Source organism: Myotis nattereri, assembly GCF_964212035.1.
Source record: "Myotis nattereri genome assembly, chromosome: 2".
NCBI lineage: Eukaryota > Metazoa > Chordata > Mammalia > Chiroptera > Vespertilionidae > Myotis > Myotis nattereri.
In genome coordinates this window covers 164000617-164020277 of record NC_138076.1, presented here as the reverse complement: position 1 = coordinate 164020277, position 19661 = coordinate 164000617, and the positions used below count along the sequence as shown (strand labels likewise).

Here is a 19661-nt window from a genome sequence, read left to right as displayed (position 1 = left end):
GAACTTAAGCAGTGGTTTAGTGGTGATTTCGTTGTGCAAGTCATCTTCTGAACTGGCTTCCCAGAACTGTCTGCCACATTAGCTCCCACCCCCAGGCTATGGGAACCTTCTGGACATAATGAACTCCGTAGTTTGGGAGAGGCTCCTGCTCTTGGAAAGACTGCAGCTCTTCATTAATGCTAGGGACTGTGGGTCAACAAGATAATGATCTGACCCTCCCAGGACTTCTGCTTTTCCTGAATCACCTCTTGTGTTCAGTAACCCCTAGTACTTCTGCCAAAGCAGACACCTCTGTCGGGTGCTTTTGCAAGTCAGACTGCCCTGGGGCAAGACTATGTGCAGCATTCCACCTGAAGGACCTTCCCCAGCACACAGGTTCCTGTGTCAGCAAAGTGGAATAACGCCATGACAAGCCCTGCCTGTTCCAAACACCACAAGCAGGCTCTGCCTGAATCGTCCATGTGCTCCCAGCGCTTGAGTAAGAGTTCAGTGCTTCAAACCCAGTGGGTCACCTGTATGCAGTTTTTTACTATTTGTGAGTGCCTACCTAGGGTGTTAAACAGCTGCCCCTGTCTTCAAATTTCTGAAACTCATATATTCTGCTTACCATTTGGGAAAATTAGAACTAGTCTTGTCTATGGGAATAAACTAAAAAAACAAAAAGATGTCCTTTATCCAAAAGCTACGTGTGAAAATCAACTCCTGGTCTTGAGTTTGCAGTTCTTTTATCTTCGATTCCCAGCCCTGGTGTAGTCACACTGTTTTGAGAGAAGCCTCTTTTTTTTAAGTATCATTTTTTGAAAAAAGAAATTTTATAGCTGCCTACTCAGGCAAATCTAGTAGACTTAGTCTTAAGATTTCTATGATTACCCATTTAAAGATCCAAGTATTAAATAATGGCACATTTTAGTTGTTACTGCTATGAAGGCAAAAATACTTTCTGCATTGGTGTGTCTACTTTGATGGACATCGATAAACATATACTATATGCTGGAAATAGACTAAAAATATCCTTTTTTATAGCATATGAAGTGTACTAGTATTTGTGCTGGTTTGTTTTAAATCCTTTCTGTATAAATTAGTTGGTTGGTTGTGGTTGGTGGTGAGTGTGAGTTTGGTATAAATGTAACTACAAGCTCTGCACTTCCAACTCTGTTCATCTTCTAGCCAAAACGGTGTTCCATTTGTCTAACTCAGCCTGAGTACAAGGGGGTAGAGACAAGCTATAATGGTCCTCTGTCCAGCTTTGGTATAATGAAATGTTTGGTAGAACATTTCGGACCAGAAAATATGTATATCACACCTCTAGAAAGAAGGGGAAGAAATAGTAGTTTAATTCCCAATGTGTATCTTTGATTTTTTTAGTAATTGAAAGGGCGAGGGCTATGCCCTCTATCTTGCCCTGGATCCTCCATGTTGGGGCAGAGGCAGAGGAGTGCCTTCTTCCCGGAGGTCCAGGTCCCTGCTGGCCACGCCCGGGAACAAGACCCAACTTGGCGCCTGGCCAATTGGAGGGCCCACAGTCAGCTCCCCTCCCCTCACTATTAAAAGCCCTGATTTTCTCATGAGTAGCACTCGGTTTCCGGTCGCTGCGTCGACTGGATGCCCGGGTCGGGTTAGCTAACTCAATAAAGGACCTTCTGCTTTTGCATCGGACTGGCTCCCTGGCGTGGTTTCTTGGGGATCTTGAATTCTGGGCATAACATTTTGGGGGCTCGCCGGGATCCCCAACACCAGCGATGGGACGCCCAGTCCGGAGGGCCTGACTGACCGCGGTAGGTCTCTTGTTTTGTTGATGTCGTGTGTTTTGTGTATCTATCCAGTGTGAGCTCACTTCTGAAATCTGTAAATGCCTGTAAATGCCTGTAATAATGATCTGAGTGGATGCACGGGATCAACAGGTGGGAGGAGCTGAGGGACGCCTCGCTCCTCCATCTGAAGGGGTATAGCTTTGCTTCCGCGGAGTCGGAAGGTCTGTAGGAATCCCCTTAATCTGAGACAGGCAAGGAGGAGTCGGGGGGCGCCCAGATCCTCCATCTGAAGAGGGGAAATTTTGCTTCCGCGGAGTCGAAAGGTCTGTACGAACCCCTCAATCTGAGAAAAGGCAGGTCGCTCCTGCTGGTTGGCGCGCAGCCAACGTCTGGCTTTCGTTTTGTTTTGTTTTTGTTTTGTTTTGTTTTGTTTGCTTCCATGGAGTTGGAAGGCTGTACTTTTTTGGGCCCTTTAGTTGTTTGTGTTTCCGTTTTGTTTTGTGGACTTGCTGGATTAATAATTTCAAGGAGATTGGGGGAGGCTTTAGAGCTCCCTCAGGAATGGGGAAGTTGTTAGGAATTGAATGGATTGTTTAAACTCTGAATGAATGTCTGGTGAAAGTGTATGAATGTGGAGGGAGGGGGACTGCTCTCACCCCTCCTTTGTGTGGCGGTCGGGCGGCTGCCTGAGTGAGGGTCTGTGGAAACAGGTCACCCCCTCCCCAAGTATTCTAAAATTAAAATCCTTCTTGTAATTGAAAAGCGTTTACAAATTTATAAATGCATCCGGGATTTCTGTGCACATGTAAGGGGAAAAGGCCAGTTTAAAAACGAGTGCGCATAGTTTTGAGCTGGACTTGACCTTTTGCTGTGTACAGAATAAAAAACCGGGGATGTTTTGGTCTTAAAAATGGCGAAGTTGAACCTAAGAAAGAAATACAGGCTGGTTTCTCAAGGCCATTTAAAGTAACTCTTTTGAAATTTCCCGCCCTGAGGCAAGCACCACCAGGAAGTTGATAGTCAAGTTTAACATGTGAATAGCTATGGTTTTGTTTCTTGACTTCCCCAACAGGAAAATTGTGACCATTTTAGCAACTATGCCAGGCTTATTGGCTGGAAACTTAAAGCTTTTAAATTCAAATCATCTAAAAGCATTGAAATTTATAATACTGAAATGTTGATCTGAGTATGCCTAATATGAGGTCTAAATGATAGAAGTTAATCTGTTAATTGAAAATGCCTTTGCTTATTAATCTGATTGAGAAGAGAGGATTGATATTGTGACCTCAACTGAAGATTTTTAATACAAAAACCAGTTTAAACTTAATATTCTTTAAGATAATTATAAAGGGTATAAACAGCTAATGAGATTTCTGTTTGTCTACAATATAATGTTGGCCATCTATCTTTTAGGAATTTTGGTTTCCTCTTCCCTTGTTTATTGTGAGAATAAGGAAATCATCTTTTCTGTTAGAGAACAGTTTAGACAGCCACCACTTTGAGCTGCCTGACTTGGCAGCCGCCATGTTGGCCGCATGGCCTGCCGCGCCCCTGGGGGCCGCCATCTTGGAACAGCCCCGCCCTCTGACTTGGCCAATCACAAGGGGGGTGTCTGCTCACTGGGGCAGGATGGAATTTCAGGGGTGGAGTTTTAAGGCGGAGTTTTACCTCGGAAATGCGGATGGGGCAAAAAGTGTGCTAGCCTCGCGGATTTATTTAATACTTAATAAATTAGCAATCACGGTCTTAATATAATTTCAGTGGTATGATAGACCAATGTTTTGAGCAGTTGGCTTTATAAGAGCCGACAATAGAGCTCGTATTTCTTAAAAGGCTTGTAGATAGAGACATTTTTAAAAGACATATATCATACACAAATTAAGAGTAATTGATTCCATGGTCAAGACTAAATCCTATTATGTTGAGAACTGTTTTTAAGTGTTGAAAATGTTTTCCTAAGTTTTACCTAGGTTACCCAAGAAAGATTTTTCTTTTTTCAGTGTCCCTTAAAATGTATTGCTAATCACCTAAGAAATGTTAAGTGAAACGTCAGAGGATCCAATGTGTTTAATCCTCGTGAAGGACATTGAATGGTTCTTTCCTTCCTCTTTAACTTTAAGGGGATTGTATAAATGGATTACTGATGTAGATTATCAAGAATCTCTAAGGGACTTGTCCTGTATCTGGAGGAATGGCTTCTAGATGGTATTCACCGTCTCTGGGACTTCCAGAGGGAAGTCGAAACTCGGACTAGCTAAGGGTTTGAATCTAGCCTATCTTTTAGAAAGATAGGAAAAGAAGCATTCCTAGGCAGTTTTCTACCACCTCTGTTCAGGGACTTGTTCTGTATCTTGACACAACTGAAACTGATTTGTTGGTATTTTGTGGTATAAATGTGACATGCACCTCAAAGTTCTTAATGGGAAATGTATCTAGTTATCGTGTCTATTTAGTCTTGATTTCCTTGTTCAATATGAGTACCGTTTCTATCTGGATGAGACATAGGTCAAGAATCCCGTCCTGGGACGTGGGAAAGGGAGGCCCCCACATCTGTTTCTGTCAGCCCCCCATCAGGGGACTTGGGCGGTTTTTCTTTCCTTGAGAGGGCTCCAGAGGGCGCACGAGGACATTTGGCCGTGCCTCCGCGCCATCTATGAGACCAGCCCAACCCCAACTCCTCATCAGCACAGACCAGGGGATTGGGTCTACGTCTGAAGGCACTGCTGGGCGACCCTAGAGCCACGTTAGAAGGGTCCCTACACCGTGGTGCTGAAGACCCCCACCGCTCTCAAGGTAGACGGCGTCACAACCTGGGTCCATCCGGAAAGACTTCATCACCAAATGGAGCATCGATTGATCGAGATCAACGCAACCCGCTCAAGCTCAAGCTACGGAGTGCTTGACCTGCCTGATGCCGGTAACATGACTCGCAATCGCTCCTGTCACCAGGAGCCCCCACAATACTGTGTAATACACTTAGATAATGCCTGCATCTTCATGGACATGGCTCCAAAGAGACAAGGACCATATATAGAATCACATGTTTAGTGGTAGATTTGGCCACCTGAAGCAGCCATGATGCCAATATTATGTTTCATTGTATTGATATGTTATATTAACCTTTGATTCTTTTGCAGGTTTGAATGTATGTTGGCTGTCCTGGAAGGGAGCTGTGTGGGGTGACCCCCAAAAGTAAAGGGTGTCTAGCTGCCAAGAGGACAAGTGCCCAACTGGGCAGGGAAGGGTGCCCATCAGGTTTTGGTCTCTGTTGAGAGACAGCTAACAGTTGACAGCCTGTAATACTGTCTTGCAGGCCTGAGTCACCATGCCCATGTCAGGGGTAGTAAAGCTGGAAAAAGCCTGTTTAGACTAGAAAGTCTGAGGCATGGTTACTGTTTTGTTTTAAATCCATGAAAAGAAATTAGCAAGGAAAGTCAGAAAATCTTAGAGTAAATCAGTATGTTTTTCTCCTTATGTAATTCCTCCGAAATCTGGCAATGCTAAGTAAGTACGTGTCTTTGCATAGATTCAGTAAGACTGGTTCCTAATAGTGGTTTTATTAACGGAAAACTTTGACTGGAGTATCATGTTTTAAAGAGCCCTGTCTGAGCTCTAAAGACTTGAAGCCACTAAGAATGCCACGAAGAAAGCCTGGTATCCTGCCTGGGAGCCCTGAAGATGGCTGGCGCTGGAGCGTCAGGCCCATGCCCTACCATCACTGGCGGTTGGTAAGAGTAGAAGGGGAGCAGTAAAGATGCCTCTGCATCCCTGCAGAACCCCCACACACTCTGGGCCGCAACGAGTAGGAGGGCTACTGAGATGGGCCTTAAAGCCCGGAGTGTGGGCTCAGGTGGAGTTGCTACAGGTGAGGGATTCACCTAACTCAGCAGATACTGCAGGCAGGCCTGATGGCAGCTGGATGGCTTGGCTTCCTGGCCCTACGGGGCACATTAAGGTTCAACCATGAAATTCCAGCAAAGGTAGTCAGTTACCATTCTTGTTGTGTTTATGCAAACATCAGGACAGTAAATAAATTAATCTTGATTTGGCTTTTTGATAGCCATGGAGGAATTTTAAGAAGAAAAATCCTATTTCAATAGAAGTTGTTAAAGCTAAAATGATTTCTTTCCCTTCCACCGGACCATTTGTTAAGCTTATAAGAATAGTTCAGTTGATAGTTCTGTGTGCTCACTATGGGCCCCTAGCGACGATGAAATAAAAGTGCAGTCTGTCTCATGATTGAGCCAGAAGTTCCAAGACAAGGGGGGAATGAAAGGGCGAGGGCTATGCCCTCTATCTTGCCCTGGATCCTCCATGTTGTGGCAGAGGCAGAGGAGTGCCTTCTTCCCGGAGGTCCAGGTCCCTGCTGGCCACGCCCGGGAACAAGACCCAACTTGGCGCCTGGCCAATTGGAGGGCCCACAGTCAGCTCCCCTCCCCTCACTATTAAAAGCCCTGATTTTCTCGTGAGTAGCACTTGGTTTCCGGTCGCTGCGTCGACTGGAGGCCCGGGTCGGGTTAGCTAACTCAATAAAGGACCTTCTGCTTTTGCATCGGACTGGCTCCCTGGCGTGGTTTCTTGGGGATCTTGAATTCTGGGCATAACAGTAATAATAGGAATCTGTACTGAAAAGAAAAATGACTTATTTCCATATATATATTTGTTGTTATAGAAAGATATTATTTGGTAAATTTCTTTCTAGCTAGAGCCAGTGATGGCGAACCTATGGCACATGTCACCTCTGACACGCGAACTAATTCTTTTGGTTGATTTTTCTTTGTAAAATGGCATTTAAATATATAAAATAAATATCAAAAATATAAGCCTTTGTTTTACTATGGTTGCAAATATCAAAAAATTTCTATATGTGACATGGCACCAGAGTTAAGTTAGGGTTTTTCAAAATGCTGACACGCCGAGCTCAAAAAGTTCGCCCTCACTGAGCTAGACTAAACTCTATGAGGACAGACACTATATATCTTCTCCACTCTATTTCTGAGCCTGAAAATGGTCTAGAAAATAGTAGGCACTCAATCTAGTTGTTGAATGAATAAGTGGATAAATCCCACAATAGATCAAATGGAAAAACCAATTTACAAAGCAGTATGTAAGACCCTACTCTGTGAAATACAGTATATCTACTTGAGAGTGTGTGTGTGTGTGTGTGTGTGTTTGTGTGTGTCAAAAAAAAAATGCCACTGGGTGGTGAAATTATAAATGATCTTCAACTTTGCTAAATGTTGTGCAGTTATTCTGTAGTATGTGCTGTTTTTATAATCTAGGGGAAGAGATTTAGAGGGAGAGGGAGAAGTGAAGGACAAAGAATAAAAGATAAAGGATGGAGAATAAAGAAGCAGTCACCACTGGGAGATGGACTATTTAATTCTAAAGACATAGCTGGTAGGATATCAACTATCAATTGGGAGAGGTTCCTGTCACCACTCTGACTATTTCACAAAGGTGAATGTTAGGATGAAAGAAAGGCCTTTCTTTTCTTTGCTGCAGCCTTCCACAATTTATGAGAAGCAAACTCCAAGATTTGTAGCTCCTCTGATACAGTCTCTCTGTTCAAACTGTGGAACAAGATAAGCTAGTTCCAAACTACATTCTTGCATACCCTTCATTCCTGCTGGTTTACAACCCAGGGATAATTAGTAGAAAGTTCCCTTCCCCCTCCTCTTCAAACAAGCTTCTTTGGAACTCTTCATAACTTTTTCTCTAAGAATGTTTTACAGGCTTGAGAAAAATACTGATTAGACACCTCCCTAGGTCATCTGCCCAGATTATCTCCTGAAGAACTAACAAAGACAACCCCCTGAGGTCTGGGGGGTTTGTAAATCATGGTAGATTATGCATCACCTCCCCCTCCCTTCCTTGTCCAAGGCTTTAAAAGCAGGGATGGTGGGGGGCAGCTTTTGCTCCTTGCCCTTGTATTGATTAGCAATGCACTGGCCCTTTCCCTTGGGGGAAAGTAAACGCTCTCTCACTGTATCTATCTCTTCTCTTAGTTGTGAATTCTTTCACAGCCCAAGTCACCAGCCCCAAAACCCTAACAGTAAGTACCTATTCTATATACTCTGGCTGCCTTCAAAGGCAAAGACTTCCCCAGCTGTCTTCAAATGGAAGATGGATTTCAGAGATTCTTCAAGGTTCAGGATTGCCAGCCTCCCATAGACTTAGAAATATTCCTCCCTAGCCCCTAGCCTGGCTTAGACATGATGCCCTCATCCTGGAAGCTTCCCTGATCCACTGACACATGATTTAGCCCTAGCCTGTGTCAAGAATATGGACCATGATGCTAATCCTGGAATTCTCCTGCAATCTGGTTTGTACATCTCCCTGTAACCTGGCCCTTCCTCCATGCTACACGGGCTCTCTCTTCTTCCCAGTCCTAATCTAGGCTTCCTTTTCAATATAGAGCATCTGAGGTATTTTCCTAGGGAATGGTGGCTTTTCTTGTAACATCCATAAAAGCCAATTAGGGCAACAATTCAGAACAGCCTGCCCTACTCCCAAAGTACCCAGAGCTGTGCCAATGGGGAGAGGGCTACCTCCTATCTGTAGGTCTTGAAAAGATGGGCAAGCATTTATTGAACTCTAAAAACTAGGAATTTTAAAATGGCTTCTTCTTCAAGTCTTAAGACCAGGGCTGCTATTCTTTGAAGATCAGATTGGATGAGTTTAGGAAATTAGATAAAGTGCCAGAACAAGCAGCGAGGTCCTGGCACTCTCCTTGGACCATTAGACAAATACAGATGCCCTGTCATTAGTCCAGCTCTGATTTGACTTCTGTGGAGGAGGATGCATAATCTACCATGACTTACAAACCCTCAGCAGCTGTCCCATTACCCCAGGGTTTCAGCTTTCTGAGAAGAGACGGGAAATGCCAGTGAAAGGTTAGGCATGCATGCATTCTCCCCATTCCTAATTTTACATCCATCTGGAATTATAGTAGGCAGTTAGACAGATATGAGGTGAGTGGGAACAATAGGCCAGGTGCAGAGGGTCACCAGGGTGTAGAGCTCTGGGTGCCTAGCAATGGGCAAAACTATAAGCCCTTGAATGACCACTCCCTTAAGCATTAACTCTGGGAAGTTGACATCTAGGCTTCAGATGTGTTTCAGCTCCAGGCCCAGAGAAGCAGCAAAATCAGATGGTGTAATGCCATGGCTGACATCAGGACTAGCTGCATTGACTAATGACCCCTGGTGCCAACCAATCAGTGGAGACCACAAAGGGGCACACTTGAAAGTTGATGAATGGTCTATTGAGATTTTCCCCTAAGGCCTCCAGATAAAAGCCCTCAAGATGGAGAACCCTGCACAGCTCTCTGTGGAGCATGCCCACACTTACCCACACACACACACCTTCTTTCCCCAGAGACCTTTCTCTTTCTTCCAGAGCACACTGTGCCTTTTCTCTGGATTTCATCTTAAGGCAAGTATCTCTCTCTCTTTCCTAAGCTCCAAGAGCCCTTATTTTGCCTCTGTAACGCATTTCCTGAGCCCATTTCTTCTATGGCTCACTTCTTCTACCTCTGTGACTTACTAATAAACTTTCTCTTATGGTTCAAGTCTTAGCTCTGAATTCTTTCCTACCCAGAACTCAAGTACTGAGATTGCTTTTTACCCACTACTGAGCTCTAACACCTGGTGCAGTGTTTCTGCCACTAACAAAATGAGCTTTACTAGGGTAGCACTCCTACAGTCTCTTCCCTGATGAATGAGTTTGGAAGGAAGAACTGGGCATGCATTGCTCTGCCCCTCCATCTCATGGGGTCTGGCTGTCCATAGCAAGTTTATGTTCTGCTCTCTTATTTATCATGAGGGGTCTAACCCCATAGGGAAGATCATGATGGCCTTATGCTGCCTTTGTCCAGGGGGAAATCTAGCCTAATCCTGAGGTCCATGATAGAAAATGAATTTCACCAAAGTATAAGCCACATTCTCCCATACCTGCTTTGTTGATAATAAAGGCAGTATTGGCTCTCCATTAGCTCATTCCTTTGTCTTTTTAAATTGGCTTAGAACGTGACCAGGGAAAGAGAGTGTTATATATTTACCCCTTCAGATCCCAGGAGCTATGTTTGCAGAAAGAAAATTTGATCTGTGTCTGGCTGGCATAGGAGTGGAACAAAGGAGGCAAAGTCCTGGTAGAATCTATTCCCTTAATGCACTGCAAAACCTTTTTCTTCCAAGGCCGGATCACAGGGGCCTTCACAGGAGCAGAGGATAGATGATAAGATCTCTTTGGGAGTGGGGAGGGAGTGTCCCCACTTACACAACATAAGTACTCTTGGGCAGACCTATCACAAGAAGCCCAACCAAATGGGTAAAGGAGAAGCCAAGACAATTCAGTGTCCTGTTTACCCACTTCTGAACTTCTGGAAGACCACCATCCACACCTGATTTCCCTCCACTCTTGTCTATTCTGTTATGCCTTGAATGAAAGTCAAGCACCAAAATGTGAAATACAGTGCAGTTTATTGAGAAAAGAAAATGCGACATAATCATCACCAGAGGACCCACAGCTAAGGGAATTAAGGAGACAGAGGTAAGTCAAGATATGATGCCCAGAAGTGGGGAAGGCATCCTGTGAACCAGTAGTCCAGAGGTCTTGACCTTCCATGCTCTAGCACTGGCCCTCCTCAGACAAGGCTGAAACATGCCAGGTTCAAACCATTAACCCCCAGGGAGAAAGGGAGGTGGGCCAGAGTGGGAACAGGCAGGCTGGGAAGGTCCACACTGGTTTTAGCTCAAATGTTGCTGTCCAAAGTCAAGGGCCATCACAAGGTCACATCTAGGGACATCAACATCCCAGACTAGCATCCGGCCTTGCCTGGCCTGGGAGAGGTCTTCAGGATGGAGGATCCAGAAAGAAGTTCAGCCCCTTCTCCAGGGAATTTAAGGAAAAGCAAGGTTGAGGTTGGCATCTAAGAGTGGGAGTGCTGTTGCAGGCTGAGAGGGAAGCAGGTGGACATGGAGATTTGGCCCTGGGGGATCACTTGGAGCTGTGCTGGCTTGAGCTGGGGGTCTGAGAGAAGCGGATATTGGTGCTGCCTCCACCGCCAGACTTGTAGCCACTGCCTCCAGTGGTCTGGATGCCACCAGAGCTGGAGCCAATTCCGCTCTGGGTCACAGAGCTGCTGCCTCCACCGCTGAGCCTGCTCCCAGCACTGCCGCTCTGGTAGCCTCCGGTGCTGGTGCCACTGCCGCTCTGGTAGCCTCTGGTGCTGGTGCCACTCTGGTAGCCTTCGGTGCTGATGCCACTGCCACTCTGGTAGCTCCCAGTGCCACCGTTCTGGAACCCCCTGGTGCTGCTGCCGCTAACGCCACCATAACCACTGCTGTTGCCACCGCTTACTCCTCTGTGGCCACCACTGCTGCCTCTGCTGCTGCTGTTGCCTCTGTAGCCACCACTGCTGCTGCCACTGACCCCTCCAAAGCTGCCACGGCTTCCCCCAGAGCTGCCGCTTGTGCTGGTGACATTGCTGACCACCGCTATAGGAGAAGAGGCACTGGATTCAGGCTAATGGGCTAGGCCTATATCCCAGTTCCACCCTACTTGGCTGTGTGACTTAGAGAAAGATACCCAACTTCTCTGAGACCTCAGTTAGTTTAAGAGAGAGAGAGAGAGAGAGAGAGAGAGAGAGAGATAGAGAGAGAGAGAGAGAGAGAGAGAGAGAGAGAGAGAGAGAGAGAAAGGCTGGCCCTTTAGTGCTATTTTCCAAAAACAAGAGTCAGGAGTATCCACATAAATTTCTGGTTCTCCAACCTGGGGAACTCCCAAGACCTCAAGGGTGTGCCAGTTTACACTAAGTTAGTGTGTGTGGCCATGGCCTGAGACCCGAGATACCATTTGGTGGCCTGGCCTCCTTTCATGGGTCAGGTTCTCCTGCCTGAAGGTCAGGGAGGATGTTCCTAATTCCTCTTTTTACAATCCAGGAGAAGGTTTTTGAAGGAGTACTTACAAATGCTCACAGCACTCTGACACTCTCCAGACATCCTAAAAAAGGAGAGAAGGAGAGGTGGATTATTTCTGCAATGAGCCATTAGCCACACTGCTGAGGGTTCATAACTTTGGGAGCCATGTTCTCCCATTTGCCCAACTAGGGGTCAAGTTCACAGAGGAAGAAAGGCTATTCCAAGCCTGTTTCCATGACCAGATCTCCTCAGGAAATGGGGCTGCTTCAGGGGTTGAGATGTCCAGAAACTCTACCAGCCACCCTCCAGATCTCATCTTCTTTCCCTTAGTTCCCAAGATTATCTTTTCTAGGCAAATTCCACTTGATTAGCCCATTCTCACCTCTCCTCCCCTGCTGGACCTTCTTCCCACCTTGCCTTCCTTCTCCACCCAGCCCTGGCCTTTTTATTTCTGACTTTCTTCTTCCAGGAGACCTTCCCCAATGAGCCCTCCTGGGGTGGTGCTGGGGGTGGTGATGATGATGGTTGTTCAAGGTGGGTAAAATGTGAGAGGAGCTGACACAACACATGAATTTGAAAATGCCCTGTGCACACTGCTCATCTTCCTATGCCTCATTCTTGTTTGTGGAGCAGGCATGTCCACATATCTGAGTAGACATGGAATATGTCCGCACACCTTGCCAATGTGGGGCCCCCTGGTGTCGACCACTCCCTCCTCATTGCACAACTCCCAGTACACAGAACTCCATCTTCACTCGCACTCCTCTCCAAAGGGACTCATAAGAAATCCTTACATTTGCTTCTCTCACTTGCATTTTGCTTTTCTCCATCAGATTGGGAGCTGCCCAGGGACAAAGGCTATGAACCTGGACTGCCAAAAGCATCTAGTCAGCAAAAAGATCTCTCAATTCTTAACACACTTTTGGCCTTTGATATCTACTCACTAAGCCCTAACTTGCTGCTTGATATTGAGTTAGTTTTCCAGAGTATGTATGTATCAGCCACCTCCTTATATGGACACAGGCCCAGGGGTTGGTGGTTGCAGAACTGTCTATACTGAGCTGTCTATATGTTAACCATTAGCCACATAAAAATATTTAAATTTATTAAAATTAAATCAGATGTAAAAAATCGGTTCCTCAGTTGCACTAGCCACATTTCAAGTGCTCAAATGGCGAATGGCTATTGTATTGGACAGCACAGATAGAAAGCATTTTGATCATCTCAGAAAGTTCCACCCGACAGCCACTATAACTTTTTTTTTATAGTCTCAAAGCACTTTTTCTTACACATCACACATAGTAAAGATCAACAAAGGATGTAATACAATATTGATGTCCATGGTAAGTTGAAGACTTGGATGATGTTGATAAATAAAAAATAATGGTACTTGAATGCTAAACGCTGTCATTCAGGAGATTCCTTACCCTTTGGGTTGTCCTCTCCTTGTCATCTTGCCTTCTTTCTTCACTATCAAACATCACTTTAAAATTATATCTGGAGAATGCTGACCCCGCCACCCCTCACCTGCACTCCTCGCCCTCCAGCAGCTTGCGGTAGGTGGCGATCTCCACATCCAGGGCCAGCTTGACGTTCATCAACTCCTGGTACTCACGCAGCAGCCGGGCCATGTCATCCTTGGCCTTCTGTAGGGCAGCCTTTAAGCCTTCAAGCTTGGCACTGGCGTCTTTGAGGGCCATTTCCCCACGCTGCTCAGCTTCAGCAATGGCTGCCTGAAGGTTGGCATGCTGAGGCAGAGGAAAGTACATCAATTAGCATAGCGACCAGGAAACAAACACCTGAACTTTCCTGAGAGGTCTCTTCCCCATCCAGCATCTCTTTGTCCCCTTCCTTAGAGATTCAATGGGGCATGCTCAGAAAAACAGAAGTCAGTTTTGCAAGTGGCTCATTCATCTCTGGCCCATTGAAATTGACTCATGTCTCATCAAGAAAAGGAACACTGATTTGCTGGCAAAGGTTGTAGTGGTCTGGTGGGTGGTTCTTTTGGTAAGACTGTTTAAAAACTCCCTTGCCTAATCATTTCATTTCAGTGATACAAATTAGTCATCAAGGTTATGTGACAAATAGTCACAGAGAGCAGATCCTACTGAGAGCTGAGTGTTTAAGGCCACCGCTACAGTTGCAAGATTTGGCAAACCAGAATGGGCAACCATCTCTTCTTAGGGACCATCAGGAAGCCCAGCCTTTACGAGGAACATCTGGAGAAACAGAATGTCCCAGAGACGGTGCTATTCCACATGTGACACCATGAAAGGACAGAGAAAGCATGTGGGAGAGGCACAGCTGTTGCTTCTCCTTCTCCCCAGGGCCCAGAAGATCTCCAGGATCTCCAATAACCCCAGACCCACCTGTTTCTTGACATTTTCAATCTCGGCCCGCAGCCTCTGGATCATTCTGTTGAGCTCCATGATCTCACTCTTGGTGCTCTTCAGGTCATCCCCGTGTCTGCCAGCTGTGGTCTGCAGCTCCCCAAGCTGACAGAAGAGAACCCAACCAACATGTTTTTGCAAAGTGCGGAAGCATTCTTGATGAAGGTCAGCAGGACCTAAAACTAGAGTGTGGGAATAGGAGGAGGGCTCCCACCTTGGTCTGGTACAGGGCCTCAGCCTCAGCCTTGCTCCTCTGGGCAATCTCCTCATACTGGGCCTTGACCTCAGCGATGATGCTGTCCAGGTCCAGGCAGCGGTTGTTGTCCATGGACAGGACCACAGATGTGTCACTCACATGACTCTGCATCTGGGACAGCTCCTGTGGGGAGCATGGATGGTCATCTTCACTATCCTCTGGTCCCAGGGGATGTTGGGAATGAAAAAGCTCAAGAATTTTGATCATCAGCAAAGATATCCCAACAATGGGGCCAGGAGTGGGACAGTTAGAATAATAAGCTTGCATTTTAGGCCCGGTTATAGATGAAAGGATGTCAGACAACAATGCTAAAGGAAAAGGAAATACACAAATATAATCAGGTCAGCCTGAAAGTATCAGCGAGCAGCATTCTGTGTGGGTTTCGATGGGACTGCAATAGGGAAGAGTGTTCTGACAGAGCTAGCTGTGATACTCGTATAGGAGCCAGAGGGAAGATGTAGAGCAAAATGGGAAAGTAAGGCTGACAGAGAGGAACCTTGGCCCTGTGGGCCAGGTCTATGCAGGCTGGGGAGCTAAGTTAGCATTTCCTGGGTAGGGCGGAGCTGAGTTCTGAGCCCTGACACTGCTTTTGTGTGTGTTCTGCCACTTGACTGTCCCCTAAAGTTACACTTGAGAAGCATGTTTGGGAAGATGCAGGCAGGAAGGCTGTGGAGCTTGGCAAACCAAGGAAATCACCATCTCATAGAGGGTCCTCAAGAAGTTGAGCTCATCCGTCAGGCTGTCGACCTTGGCCTGCAGCTCCACCTTGTTCATGTAGGCCCCATCCACATCCTGGGGCAGAGGGAAGGGTGGTCAGAAAGCAAAAGAAGGCCTCTGCTCCCCTACCACCCATAGCTCTCTCCTAAGTCGTCATCTTTCCCCTTTGTCCCTCACCCACCCCTCCTCCTAACTGTGAATTTTCACCTTCCCTCTTTAAAAAAAGAAAGAAAGAAAGAAAAGGTGGTATTCTTCCTTATAATTGCTTTGACCAGTCAAACCCCAACGCTGTAACACACTATAAACCACATCAGCCAGGCATGGGATAAGGGTAGAAAAAGTACATTTTTCTAATATTTGACTTTGGTAACATAGCAGTAAAAAACACCCTCTTGAATTGAAATAAAGGTATTCTTCTCACTGTTCCATCTGTATGATTACTGATTTAAACAAGTGACAAGTATTTATAGACTGTTACTTTTAATAATATCCAAGTACATTTGTGGGCTGAAAACCTTGATTAATTCTATCCAAAAAAATGTTCATTATCAGTTGGAATTACTAATCAGCTCATTTCCAAAAATGTAAGCCCCATACATGGCATAGGGTCGCCATGCTCAGAGCTGGCTCTGCTCTCCCCATGGTGGCAGTGCCCAGAAACAGAGCCTCAACCTGCCCATCCCAACTCACTTACCTTCTTGAGTCCCACAAACTCATTCTCGGCCGCAGTGCGTTTATTGATCTCATCTTCATACCTGGGACGGAAAGAGACACACACTTGGACAGTGACATTTCAGAAGTTAAAAAATAAAAAAGATGAGCATCTCCAGCATTCATGTGGAACCTCCTCTCTCAGAGACGAGACCAGCTACAGGGGGCCCTGGGCTCACACTCAGTTTAATGCTCTGCTGACACCATCTTTAAATTCTTAATAATATTTTAACAAGGGCCCTGCATTTTCATTTTGTACTGAACCCCCACACTTATATAGCCAATTCTGTCTAGAGGCCTCTCCTTGCCCTCCTCCAAGTCGGGGTGACAGGCTGAGGTGTGGGCAGGCGGGGTGGAGGGAGATTTCAAGGAGCCAGCTACTTGCGGCTTCGACAGGCATCACAAAGCACAGTGCACATGTGAGACCTAGAGAGATATTTACTCAGAGCCGGTGTTTCTGTTTCTCTTTTCATTAATTACAGTTGCTTCTTATAGGAATTAGGGATAACAATGAACTCATGTCTCCTGAATGCATCAAAGTTACCGGCTTTGTGCCTATTAAAAATCTCCTGCCGAGATTAAAGACTGGAATGATTCCAGGAGGAAAGAGGTTTCTGAGTGATGAGAATATGAGTTGTCACTGGACTCCCAGAGCCTAGCACTCAGCCTGCCACAGATGGGTTCCCACCAGGTCTGTGCGGTTGAATTGGACTGGGGCTTCCCCTGAGCAGGTGTGCCCACTCCCATGGATCCTGACCCCCAAGGATGCCTGTGAGAAGCCCTGTTTGCCTCTCACAGACCTCAGGGGGTGTCAACTATAGCTCTGAACTGCATGAGGAAGCTGAATGAAACTGCAGAGATGGGGGTTGGACTGCACACCCTGAAAGTGCCTTCCCAGCAGGCCTGGACTGTCTGCCCAGAATCCCTGGGACCTGTGGGGCACTCAGACTTCTGGGACCTGCCCATACCCACTGATCCTGGATGTCTAGGACCAGAGAACAGGAATGTGCATTTTTTACAAACTCCCACAGGGATTCCTATGTACAGTTAAGTGTGTAGGGCTCTTCATCCTAAAGAGCTTCAAACTCTGGGAGGCTCTCCTGCCCGTCTGGGCTGGCATAGGAGGGAGCCTGCGTTGAGACTGAAAAACATGTCATAATTACTCCTAGAAGTCTCAGTCCCCACCCTCTCACCCCCTTCCGCTCGGTCATGTTTCCCTCAATAAACCATCCAAGGTGTTGCCTGAAGGTGCAGTCGGGAACTATTAAAATCCCAAAGTGGGGTCAGTCCTCCCTGCTAATCCCCCAGAAAAGGAAAGTGTCCAGTTGAGGCCTCACTTCTTTTTGAAGTCTTCCACCAGGACCTGCATGTTCTTCAGCTCTCCTTCCAGGTTCCCTCTCTCCCCCAGAGCCAAGTCCAGCTGCCTGCACAGGAAGCTGATGTAGGATTCGAAGAAAGGCTCCAGGTTGTTGGGGCCCGAACCGGAGCCTGTGGTCTGCTGCTGGAGCAGATTCCATTTGGTTTCCAGGACCTTGTTCTGCTGTTCCAGGAACCGCACCTGCATCCCAAAGGGTAGAAATAAGGAACATGAACCCAGTTTTTTTTTAACTGCAATAGCTTCTGGGTTTTTGTTGTTGTTTTGTTTATTGAGTTTTTTGTTTTGGTTTTGTTTTGGAGTTATTTTTTTTGGAATTTGGGAAAGATGAAGATTTAGAAAAGGGAGAGCTAGAATATTAAGTGCTTACTCTCTACCTATTTTCACATATTTCCTCTCATTTAATCCTCACAACCACCTATAAAGGGGGTGTTATTATCCCCATTTTGCAGATAAGGAACCTGAGCTTAATTAGGTTGCCCAAAGTGATGTGGCTACTAAGACACAAAGCTAAGAGTCAAACCAAGCACTTCTCTAGTCTATTGAGATCCTTCAGAACACAACTAAAGGAGGGCAGCATAAATAAAGTTATTTATTATTAAAAACTTATTCACCTCTATACAGGCAGAGAAAACAGTCAATGAGGTCTAACTTTTCTCAGGTTGTTTTGGATTTTCTTTAGATTTACAGGTAATCTAGGTTTAACTTCCAATCCCAGGTTCATCCTCCGGACCAAGCACACCCTCCCCTGTACCAGCACGGACCCCTCAATTTAATAGCGGCTAAAGCACGGCACCATTAAGAAGGTAAGTCATGCCGAAACCGGTTTGGCTCAGTGGATAGAGCGTCAGCCTGCGGACTGAAAGGTCCCAGGTTCGATTCCGGTCAAGGGCATGTACCTGGGTTGCGGGCACATCCCCAGTGGGGAGTGTGCAGGAGGCAGCTGATCGATGTTTCTCTCTCATCGATGTTTCTAACTCTCTATCTCTCTCCTTTCCTCTCTGTAAAAACTCAATAAAATATATAAAAAAAAAAAAAAAAAAAGAAGGTAAGTCAGTTGCCAATACTGTCATTGAGAGAAAGTCCTAAGATTTCTACTAGTGCAAGCTTAATTACCAGCCAGTTTAGATTTTCACAATTGCTTTTTAAGAGTAGTTGAAAATTAGCTATTATAGTGTCATAGTTAATGCCCTATTCTTAACAAGAACTAAAAGCATATTTGGACCCTCACCTCATTTTTCCTGGTTCTAGCCCTAGAAGTAAATCAGGAGTCAGAATCCTACTGCCTTTTATCGCTGGGAAAAAAGGACCCAAAGAGCAAGAGAGGCAGGTTCACTGTCTTGTAGGGACCAAGGCAGAACCAAGACAAGAAGCCACACCCCTGCCTCTAAGCCAGGCAGATCCCACTGCATCTTTCTATACCAACCCCCTGCGTGGCCCAAACCCTCTATGATGCCCCTGGGCTTTTCCCTCACCTTGTCGATAAAGGAGGCAAACTTGTTGTTGAGGGTCTTGATCTGCTCCCGCTCCTGGGCCTTGACCTGCCCAATCTGAGGGTCGATCTCCACATTGAGGGGCTGCAGAAGACTCTGGTTGACAGTCACTTCCTGGATTCCCCCAGGAAAGCCACCAGGGCCAAAACCACCAGGACCACCAAAGCCACCAGGGCCACCAAAGCCACCAGCTCCACCAAAGCCACCAGCTCCTCCAAAGCCACCAGCCCCTCCAAAACCACCAGCCCCTCCAAAGCCACCAGCTCCTCCAAAGCCACCTCCCATTCCTCTGCCACCACCAAAGCCACCTCCATAGCCACCTCCAAAGCCACTGCCACAGCTGCTATGCCCTCCCCCAAAGCCACCAGTCCGGGAACCACCAGCCACACTGATGGAGATGCTCTTGTTGCCACCCAGGTTGTAGAGGCTGCGACTGCCAAAGCCACCTGCCCCGCTCCGGAACCCACAGGCTCCTCCACTGGCTCCCCCTGAACGGGCCACACAGCTCATCCTGCTGCTGCCTCCAGAGACCACAGCAGAGCGGCCAGAGAAGCCCTGGCTCCCGCCGCTGAAGGATTTCTTGCAGACTTGTTTGTTCATGGTGAGAGCTTGGAGGTGAGCTAGCAATCACTTAGCAAGAGCAGAAAGGGATGAAGAGAGAGGATGAGGACAACAGAGGAGACTGGCCTTTATATACCAAGCAGTCTGGCTTGGAAGAAGGAGAGGCCAGCAATTAGCTGAGAGTCATCTTGGGTTTGGTTTGCCTTCTAGGCAATAAGTTATTTCTAAGTTCCCAACACACCTCAAAAATAATCCTCTGGACCAAAACGACTTTGCTTTCTTAGCTTAATCACCCAAACCTGCCTTGGTTGACAAAAGACAGGAGCTCTCCACCCTCCCTTCATGTGATTTCCTCAAGGGTCTTAGGGAACACAAACAGCACCTGATCCAGCAGGATGAGTTGAGTTTTGACACCAGGGAATCAAGAGCCACTGAGCTCCATGACACAAGAGTGAGGAGGAGACAACCTCTTCCAGGTGGGCTG

At 46.5% G+C, this 19661-nt stretch overlaps 1 protein-coding gene across 1 annotated transcript; it reads right to left on the bottom strand.

Moving 5' to 3' along the window:
• Positions 1-10619: 10619 nt before the first annotated feature.
• LOC308512658 (keratin, type II cytoskeletal 2 oral-like) lies at positions 10620-19216 on the bottom strand (the record flags this gene model as incomplete). The annotated part of the gene is made up of 9 exons (XM_081082257.1): positions 10620-11251; positions 11722-11756; positions 13202-13422; positions 14044-14169; positions 14279-14443; positions 15017-15112; positions 15732-15792; positions 17086-17306; positions 18599-19216. The coding sequence occupies 9 exons, from the start codon at positions 19214-19216 to the stop codon at positions 10752-10754; spliced, it is 2043 nt and encodes a 680-aa protein (XP_080938383.1). The 3' UTR covers positions 10620-10751.
• Positions 19217-19661: the final 445 nt, after the last annotated feature.